At 39.5% G+C, this 10,484-nt stretch overlaps 1 protein-coding gene across 1 annotated transcript in view; it reads left to right on the forward strand.

Moving 5' to 3' along the window:
• Positions 1–519: 519 nt before the first annotated feature.
• Positions 520–10,484, forward strand: part of LOC129720495 (uncharacterized) — a 53,787-nt gene continuing 43,822 nt past the window's right edge. The window contains exons 1-3 of the mRNA XM_055671977.1: positions 520–594; positions 1,246–1,551; positions 1,621–3,138. Of these exons, the coding sequence (XP_055527952.1) occupies positions 520–594; positions 1,246–1,551; positions 1,621–3,138 (1,899 nt within the window). The remainder of the gene's footprint in view (positions 595–1,245; positions 1,552–1,620; positions 3,139–10,484) is intronic.

Raw genomic sequence — 10,484 nt, forward strand, 5'->3', positions numbered from 1 at the left:
AGGATTTCTGGCAACTCTGTTTGTTCTATTGTATATTCAGTTTTACTACCTGTATTTAAATTCCGTTAATTCATCGTGAACCCGTACTCTCGAGTTACTTCTGTGCTTTGAAACCAATATTGGGCTAACAGTGAACACTGGAAGAGTGAAGTACAGTTATTTTTTGTGCTAATTTGCCCAATTCAATACTCTCAAGTGGATCGGATTGTGTGCTGGCATTGCCATTGTTATTGTTTGGAATCGTGTAGCAGAGCAAGCAGCAAGTGTTCTTCCTTGCCTATCCAAAGGCGTTTATCAAGCATGGAAAAGAAATTATGCGGCGAGTGCAAACTCGAAGTTAATGATCTCGAACCGGTCCGCTGTGGTTTTTGTGATGCTCGCTACCACATTAACCAACAGTGCTGTGGATTCAATAGCAGAGTTTGCAAAGACCTTTTTTCGCAAGGTAAATTCATGTTTTTTTGCCCGCACTGTAGAGATAAATTGAACGGTCAATCGATCGGTGCTTATGTGGCTGACATGATAGATAAACAACCTCCCCCGAATTCACAACAGCTTATTGATTTACCGGCTCAAGTGCAAAAACTTGCCGAGGTAGTTGAGGGTTTGAGTAAAAACAATTGACAACATGCCTCATAAACCACTGAATATTGTTGGTTCTGCTAGCACCCCTATAAATTTATCAGCGACACCAGTCTGGCCAGCACGAAATCCTAAGCGCCGTCGTGGTGATCGTTTGCCAGTGGAAATTGCATCTGACCGCGGCACTAACACCATCGACATCAGCGATCTCTCTGTGCCGTCTATTACTTCCGCAGCAGCACAGAAATGTTTTTGGCTTTATTTATCTGGTTTAAACTCAAAAATAAGCGACGGCGATTTGCGAAAAATTGTATCACGTTGCTTGAATGGAATTGAGCCCATTGCAGTAATTCGACTAGTACAGCGAGGTGCTGATACAAGCAATTTTTCGTACGTATCGTATAAAATCGGATTGGACCCGGATGCGAAATCTATTGCCCTGGATCCTGCTTCTTGGCCAGCTGGACTGTTATTTAGGGAATTCATCGACCGTCCAAAAAATTAACTCCTGGAAGCAGAACACAGTCTGCTACATCATTTGCTGTAACCGAACCTACTATTTTGCGTTCTTTCATTAACGGTGGGAGCTTACGGGCTCCCACCAGAGGCGAGTATTCCGTAAATTCTTTTGCGCCCTCTGTGCTGTATGGCTCGTCTTTTCAGAACACCGTTTGTGATGTGACCAACGTTAGTATGTACTACCAGAACGTGCGTGGATTGAGAACGAAGATTGACGATATCTTTTTGGCGACCAATGACTGCAACTACGATGTGATTATGCTAACCGAGACGGGATTGAATGACAGTATACTCTCACCACAGCTATTCGGCAGTGCCTTCAACGTATTTCGATGCGATCGGAGTCCAATGAACAGCAATAAACGTTCTTTCGGAGGTGTTTTGATCGCTGCCGCACGGCATCACACTAGCACAATCTTTGAATCTGTACATGCAAACTGTCTTGAGCAGGTATGCGTAAAAGCCTCAATCAATGGCCTAAAACTCCTACTATGCGCGATATACATTTCTCCTGACAAGAGTAACGATAGTACTATCGTTGATGCTCTCGTCGCTTCCGTTCGAGACTTTTTTGCGAGCAGCGCAGACGATTGCACGTTGATGGTATGCGGCAACTATAATCAACCGCGTTTAGCATGGGATAACTGTAATGGTGTCATAAAACATGATGAGTCTACGCAGCTACCGAATGCAAGTGCTACTCTCATTGACGGCATGGATTTTCTAAATCTAAACCAGGCAAATTTAATTCGAAATCACCTTGGACGCGTGTTTGATTTGGTGTTTTACAACTCTGATTGCGAAATTTCCGTAGAGGAGTGTGTTGCCCCGATGCTGCCCGTTGATTTACACCATCCTCCATTGACAATCTCTACTCCCACCACTAAAAATGCGATGGCTGGTTCTAGTCTCCCTTCCGCGAGGCGAGTATTAAATTATAGAAAAATTGATTTTGTAGCTTTCAATGCTTTTATATCGAACATTGATTGGCCAGCACTGTGGCCAGACAGTAACGATGCGGACTCGATGGCAGCAAATTTTTGCGCACTTGTTGGATCATGGCTTGCAGATTATTTGCCATTTGTTAGACGACCTTCTTCCCCTGCTTGGAGTAATCACAGTTTGAGAGTTTTGAAACGTAAACGGAACGCATGTTTGCGCAAACTCCGTCGTTTACGGTCAGATGAATCGATGTATGATTTTAAACGTTCAAGTGAGGAGTATCGACGGCTGAATTCAAGTCTCTACAAGTCATACGTGTTGGCAGTTCAAACAGACCAGCGTAGAAACCCGAAAAAATTTTGGAATTTCGTTAATTCAAGACGGAAATGCTTCTCGACCCCAACGGACGTGTATTTGGAAGAAATGGTATCCTGCTCGGATTCTGATTCTTGCGAACTTTTTGCGAAATTTTTCTCTTCTGTATTCGCCTCCGATTGTGCCTCGAATGACGATGCTGCTCGCGCCGCTGCGAATGTTCCTGCAGATCTTGTTGATCGTGACATCTTCGAAGTTACACATGATATGGTTACTGCCGCCGCTAAGAAACTCAAATGTTCGTACACTGTTGGTCCCGATGGAATACCTGCCGTGCTTTTGTGCCGATGCATTGATATTCTAGCCGCTCCACTTTGCACCATATTCAACAAGTCTTTGGTACAAGGGAAGTTCCCCGAGATCTGGAAGCACTTCTATATGTTCCCGGTCTTCAAAAGTGGTGATCGTCGTAATGTCAAAAATTACCGTGGAATAACCAATTTGTCTGCCGCGTGTAAACTTTTTGAGATTTCACGGCATTTCACGTCGCATTGCATTTCAGAACTCGAACGTAAAGTAAAAGTCGATGTCATTTACACGGACCGCGAGGCTGCTTTTGACCGAATCGACCATAAAACATTGTTAAACAAAATCTCCCGTCTTGGTGCCTCATCTCGGTTCGTTAAGTGGCTTGAATCGTTCCTGCGTGATAGAATTTTACAAGTCAAGCTGGGATCCGGTGTATCGTCTGCGTTCACAAATAAGTCTGGTGTACCACAAGTTAGTAACCTTGGGCCGCTTCTCTTCATTATTTTCTTCAACGATGTCGCTGATACTCTTGGGATCGGTTGCAGATTAGTTTACGCCGATGATTTGAAAATATACTTGACGATTCGCAACACCGAGGATTGTTATCGTTTGCAATCACTTTTAAATACATTTGTGACGTGGTGTAAACTAAACTCTCTGATTATAAGTACTGCAAAATTTGAAGTGATAACATTTCATCGCACTCAAACACCAATCATTTTCAACTATACTGTCGATGGAGAAGTGCTGCGTAGAGTAGATTGCGTAACTGATCTTGGAGTTATTCTTGACCGAAAACTTACTTTTGATAAACATCGCGCTGCAGTTATTTCGAGAACAAGTAGGCAATTGGAATTCATCGCTAAAGCTGCGCGCGACTTCACTGGACCCTCACTGTATGAAAGCACTTGTTCGCTAGTGCGCCCCTTACTTGAAAATGTTAGTGTAGTCTGGACTCCGCACCAACTTTCATAGAACCTGCGCCTTGAGCGTGTACAAAGACGATTCATTCGACTGGCCCTGAGAGATTTACCTTGGCGTGATCCTACCAACCTACCACCCTATCCGGACCGTTGCCGCCTACTCGGACTTGACACTCTTGACCGCCGCCGTAAGTTACAGCAGGCTGTATTTATCGCCAAGATTTTGAATTCTGAACTGGATTCCCCGAAGCTGCTGTTCATGATGAATTTTCGTGTATCACAACGCATGCTAAGGCCCTCTTCTATGCTTGCAATACCAATACCATCGTACAAACTTTGGTTTTCATGAACCTGCTGCGTTTAGTGTAAGAACTTTCACGAGTGTAGAGCATTTATTTGAGTATGGTGAGCCTAGTCATATTTTTAAACATAGATTAATTAATTGTAGAAACTTTTAATGGCTCTTTTAACATTAATTAAGACTTAACGTCAGATGATATAAATAAATAAATAAATAAATAAAAAAGAACCAAACTTTGTTCTAGCAAAAAAAAATGTCGAAGAGCTTGCTCACAAATTACGTTACACTCTAGGAGGACAGAAGAAATAAACAATGTGAATGGAGTGAAAAGGGGTCGAGGATACGATTTTTTTGCTGTACGTAATTTGTGGACAGACCCAAAGTCACACAGGCATTGTCAACAATCAAACAACTGAGTGAGGGGCCATCCATATTCCACGTGGACAACTTTGAAGAGGGAGGTCGGCGTTATGTCCACGGTTCACACAAAATTTTTTGATTTTATATGAGCAGTTGGACAAAATCCTTAAAAATCTGTCCTCTTGGAATATGGATAGTCCCTAATATACACTACACAGACACACACACACTACAGGCTCACCATATTGCGTTGATTTGATATTGGCCGCGTGTCATGCGTTGAACTGTTTGAAGCTCGATTTCGAAAAGTGACCAGAATGGCAAGGTAAACTCAATGCTTACCTAATTTTTTGAATGTATCTTAGCATTTTTTCTCAGCTTTTCAATGGTGATGTCAAATTTTAAACCAGTGGTTGCGAACTTGCTCAAGAGCATGTTTTTCTGATGAAATCCAAGATGGCGGTCATTTTTCCCTATTTTAAATGAGAGCTCTATCTTTCCCCTTTGAAACGATGTGTTGGTTACAAGGAGTTCAATAACAAATTCAAGAGAAATAGATCAATAAAAAGATCAGAAAGTGCTCAAAAATCAATTCTTCTAAAAACCGTTTAACCGATTTGTGCCCGAGGGTTCCATCAATATGAACTAACCAAAGTGATTTTCTCATTTTTTCCCTACTTTAAATCAATCAGACACAAAAATATCCTTTTTTAAAGACCTCATGTCACCAGCAATAGGACGGTTTCAGCGAGAATTGCTCATTACTATCTTTCCCATTACTGAAATGGTATAAAAATCAAACAAAAATGATACATAATACCCAAAATTACAAAAATAAACATACCGTAAATGCCGCAAACTTTGATGGGGGTGGGTAACATTGATAGCGCATGATGGCTTGCACATGACAACCTCGGATCAATCGACGAAAAACGTAAACTATTAGGAAAGGAGGGGGTCTGATGATAAACTATGCTTAAAGTTTGTATGGACAAAAATCTAACGGGAGTAGGACCAAAAATGATCCAAAAATTTTCTACGTGGCTTGTGGATAGCCTTTTGACAAAATGTTATCCCAATACATTCCAAAATGCATAAAAAAGAAATGTTTCGTATATTTCTTTTATTATTTCAGCATTATTAAAGATACCCGCAAACGACAAGCAATTCACTAGTTGCAGAAAAAAAAAACAATAGCACAGTTGAAACATAACTGATGGTTTTGTAGCACGTGCATTCTAGTATACCCGGTACTTGTTTTGAAAATGCAATACTTGGAGAAAATTTGAGGCATAGGGGAACTGCTCCATTATTCATCTCATTAAGCCGATATTCACGAAGAATGCACGGATTGAACACCAAATTATTCACGAAATCATTGAACAAATAAACAAAATACGCTTACGTGCTCTTATGGAATCGTTCAGCATTGTATGTTTAGTAAAATCAGCTAAATTTATACTGAATTTGGTAAAACAAACCATTTTTCACAACACTTCCATATCCATCTCAAAACTTAAATCACATTCATCACACTGTTAATCATGTATGAATCACATTATCATGAATGAACGTAACCGCAGCCCGTCGTAGTAGATTACCTAGATAGCCGCTGTAGTTGTTTACGTGCAAAGTTGGTAACCTAGGTAACCACTTTGCTGTCGATTTATGTCAATTATGTCGGAATAATTCAACATTTTCAATATGATTTTTTCGTATTATCCAGAAACTGATTTGGCAACTTTTAATTTTCTTCAACGCAGTTTCTGCTAATTCAAACTTGTTTTTGGAAATTTGAGGTGAACATTTCAAAGATTAAAGTATTCTTAGTGCAGTGAGTGATTTTGTTTAGTGATTAAAATAAAAAGTGGTCCGCTAGTGATGAAAGAAACTTTGGTTGGCTGCTGACCGAGTCCCGTTGTAGCCGTATAGAACAATGCGCGGATTTTGTTTTCTGAAGTAGGTGATTGAATTAAATAAGTTTTCGAGTGCAGATGCCCGACTATAATATAAAATTTAGAGCTTTTGAGTGAGTTTTTGAGTATTCTACTTTAAGAAAAATCTAAAGTGAACTAAGAAGAATCCATTCCATGGATTAGCAGATTGGTTTAGTTAGAAAATATGCGTTTTTTCTGTTTTCAATTGTGTTTTCATGTTGTATGAGATGAATATATGGGCTGCGTATAGCTGTATGAGCAACCAAGGGTTTTATCGCATATGGTTTTGTGGCTGAGATGAATAATGGAGCAGTTCCCAGATACTAAGTTATACTGTAAAAATCTATCAAAGTAGGGTGCTTTTACGGCACTTGACGAATATGACACAAAGCAACAGATACGATGAAAACAACAAAAATCTGACAAGAAACAAAAAATGACGAAATAGCCAAAAATGCCTGATGTAACAAGAATGGCAAATTTAAAATTTTGATTTTTTTTATAAGTTGGCGGCATGTGGGTAGCTGCATATCCACAAGGTTAACGAGTCTGTTTTGACAGGTGAGTGATCATGGATTCGAGTCTTAGTAAAATCATTTGATGTTAACAACGGATCTAAAGCATGGTTTTTTTCAAGACCAGACTAAAATATCGATTCAAGGAAAGCTGCAACGATTATATTAACAAAACAAAAGTCCTTCCTGGGTGTCTAGGACCTGAAGTTGCCCCTTCAAGACTACTCCTTGTATTCTTACTTTATTTTAGAAGTGGGGGATACGTTGGCAAACCAGCCTGTAGCTGAAAGCGTCCTTAATAAACCTATAAAAAAGGGGTTTACTCACAGATTACCCAATTACCCTTTCTTAACGCTGAATTCTACAGAATACTTCAATGACTTTCTCCTAACAAAATAAGTCCCTTTTAAAATCAAACTGGTTAGAAGGTGGCACTCGAAACTTTTCCAGGGAATTTTAATAGGCGATACTTGAAAGGGGGAACTAGGCACAGTGTAGTAGAGCAGTAAGCATAAAAGGATGAAATACTTTTACACACAAGCACGGATAAATATTATGCATGTCACTTCTCAAAAGCGGTATTGCTAATAATAGAAGTGCAGGATGCATCAGACACCCGGGCATATTATCAACAATTATTCTTGCAGTGAGCAACTCCATGCCGAAAAAAGGTAATTTCAAGCCAAAGGGTGGTTCGCCACCGGAATGACAAATACGACAGAAACAACAAATATGATGGAAATGAGGAAGAGTTAAAAACGGCAAATTTGAGAAACTGTTAGAATATGTTAGAATATGTTGTCAATTGATGTTACACTTACTACCGACTACGCGAAACAATCAGTAAAGTCGACAGCTTATATGTAATATAAAAGTTACTAGTGAGAATCGATTACGTTACATAAACCTTGTTTCTGATTTAGTATTTCTACCTCTGGTATGTATGCTCAAATCAAGGAGAATCCTCGTTTTGATAATATATCCTGCAAGAAAATTTTTTTACAAACATATAAATTTAAGTAATATTACTGCAAACATGAAGAGATTTTCACAATTTCCTGTGAATTTTTTTTTCTAATAATCTCGCGTTAAAAAATTCCTGATTCTTAAGGTTTTCGAGCTGTGTGAAAAACAATCTGTAATTATGATTCACAATTGCTTTTATTTGTAATACCAGGTAAAATTCTTCTATACTTTCTTCTATGCAATAGTTTACCAAGAGGTTTTCAGAAACTGGTTGTTCCACAAAATCGAAACTAAACACTTCTTGCGAGAGAAGTTTTTTTCAACTGCTACCTTGCCATAATTATAGTGCATATTATTTTAAATATTTTATTGAGATAAAAAGCATTAACTAAAATTTTAATCTAGTCAACCTCATAGATCTCAGCTGGATTTCTTTGAAGGGTTTAAAATGCACTGAAAGCATATCGTCAGTTGAATTCAATACTGGCACAACTCAAAATTCATAGTTTCGAGAAAAACGCGTTTGAAAATTTGCGTTAAAAATTTCTTTTTTCATTTTCGTGAAAAATTCCAATTTTAAGACTTCCCATTTTTATTGAACTTGTCTGGGTCTATCATGTGCATGTAATGAGCAAGTTATAAGAATTGTAACCTCATTTTTCTGTCATTTTAGGGATATTTTAAAATTGTGCAAAAAAGGCACATCTAGTAATATTTCTGGAAATATTGTGGAGTTTTAAACGGGTCTTTGTGAGAAGAAACTTTATAGTATTTGGCATCGTTTGCCATCAATAACTCAAAACTACTAAATTTTGAGTTGTGCCAGTATTGAATTCAACTGACGATGTATTGGTTAGTAAATTTTCCTCGCTCTCGTTTTTTGTTTAGGATAGTTTTACATATCGAGCAATAGAATAAATAAATAAACATGTTGTCGAGGTAATCAATAATTGATCTTGCTCAAAGTCACTGCAATGCGGTGCTATTGCTAAGTATATGTGTGTATTTCAACCTCGTATGTGTAATTTAAACTTGGCCGCGTGTCACGTTCGTTGATTAAACACACAGCAAGGGGCATCAATGATGCCGGGGAAAAGGGCATCTGCACCGTCCGGTACGACGATTGAATGTCATCAAAGGATATGTCGCGTTTCCGCTCTACCTTTGCTGCACAACAAATCGTCCCGCTCTCTTCGGTGGCAATGAATGTCATTCGCTACGCTACTACCTAGTTAATTTATGAACAGATGCGCGTAATTAATGCAGTATCAGAATACGGTCAGTACCGATAGATTTGCGACTGTTTCTTCTAGTGTGTGTGTGAAGAGAGTATGCGTATCTGTATGATATTTTATGGATACACGTCCGTTGGTACGGCCCAAGTTCGGGATACGCTTCCGATGAGTAAATGTGTTTATTTGAAAAATAAATACGGACGAGCAAAGTGCAGTGCAAATATTATAAATTCAGACACTTTGACAAGGGCGCTTCTGTGGGAGGCAATGCAAACACTCTACAACCGGTCGGCTGAGCCGACAGAATTCCAGAACAAAAGCGTTCTGTACAAACAAGTTGCAATAATTTGGATAATTCATTCGTAGTGAAATTGATTGATAAACGTCGTAGGTACTCGGTCAGTTGCCTAAGTTGACTTTATTGAAGGCAAACGACTGGCAATGAAAATGTTTTTCACACTCATCACACAGGATTTACAACGGGACAATAAAAACTACTTCTACAACCCTCTTGGTCAGCTCGCGCCGAAAGGCAATCATAATAAAGCAATTATCTCGCAATAAAAGCTTTTGATTTGTGAATTGCCAGTTGACTTTTTGCCCCCTCCTATGTCTTGCGTGCCTAGCGCGTTAGATTGCTTCCAGACAAGTACACCTGTTTAATTGCTTTATTACGCTATTTATTACAGGAGTTTTTCCCCTTACCAAAGCGGAAAATAGTTGTGATCCGTTCGAATCCAGCCGTAATTAGAAGTAGTACTGGAAGGCGCAGGAGGAATGGCACCTGTGTGCCCCAAAAGTGCGTACCGACATGCGACTTTTACTTTCCTCGTCGTTTCGCCCCTACCTTACTTGGGGGCGGACAAAATTTATCTGAACTCCAGAGGATGGCTGTTCTGTTGTCGTGTGTCAGTTGTAATAAAAAGTAATTGTTATTCATGTCATGTCATGTGCTGATATCTGCCGGTTAAGATCTCTGGTGGTTACTGGCTGGTTTGGTATCTGTCTCTGTATATCTCTGTGGTAGAGAAGTAAATGCTACGCTCTGAACCACGACGCCCAGTAGAAGGTAGGCAAGACACGGAGAAGTAGGGGGGCGGGTAATCATGTGCCACTGATAATTGCTGTGAATTATGTGAACAAATTAGTTGATAGTTTCTCGTGATTCAACTAGCCCGGAATCGGACCCGACAAGTAATACTGGAACAGCCACCAATTGAGCTTGAGAGGACAAACCGTACGTAGATCATCCTGTCCAGGTGACCAATGATAATGAGTCTGTCAAGCTGGTTCTTATCGAGATTAGGCGTAGTTGATGTCGGGTACGGTTGATGCGTACTCGGAGTAATCGGCTTCGGGGTGGCTGCAGCTGCTGGTTTTCACTCTACCCGGGCAGTGGTGAATGAAAATGGTTCAGTGTAATAATAAACTATATAAAAATTCGATAAAATTTGCTGGAACCTAATAAGAGAGCATGATTTAAAGCAATCGATTCTTGTACTTGTATAAAGTGTTGTAGGTCAACTTGAATATAATAGCTTGCTTCTTGCGAAATGGCCCAATGTCTCAAGCAGAAAATT

The sequence above is a fragment of the Wyeomyia smithii genome, chromosome 2 (assembly GCF_029784165.1).
Source record: "Wyeomyia smithii strain HCP4-BCI-WySm-NY-G18 chromosome 2, ASM2978416v1, whole genome shotgun sequence".
NCBI lineage: Eukaryota > Metazoa > Arthropoda > Insecta > Diptera > Culicidae > Wyeomyia > Wyeomyia smithii.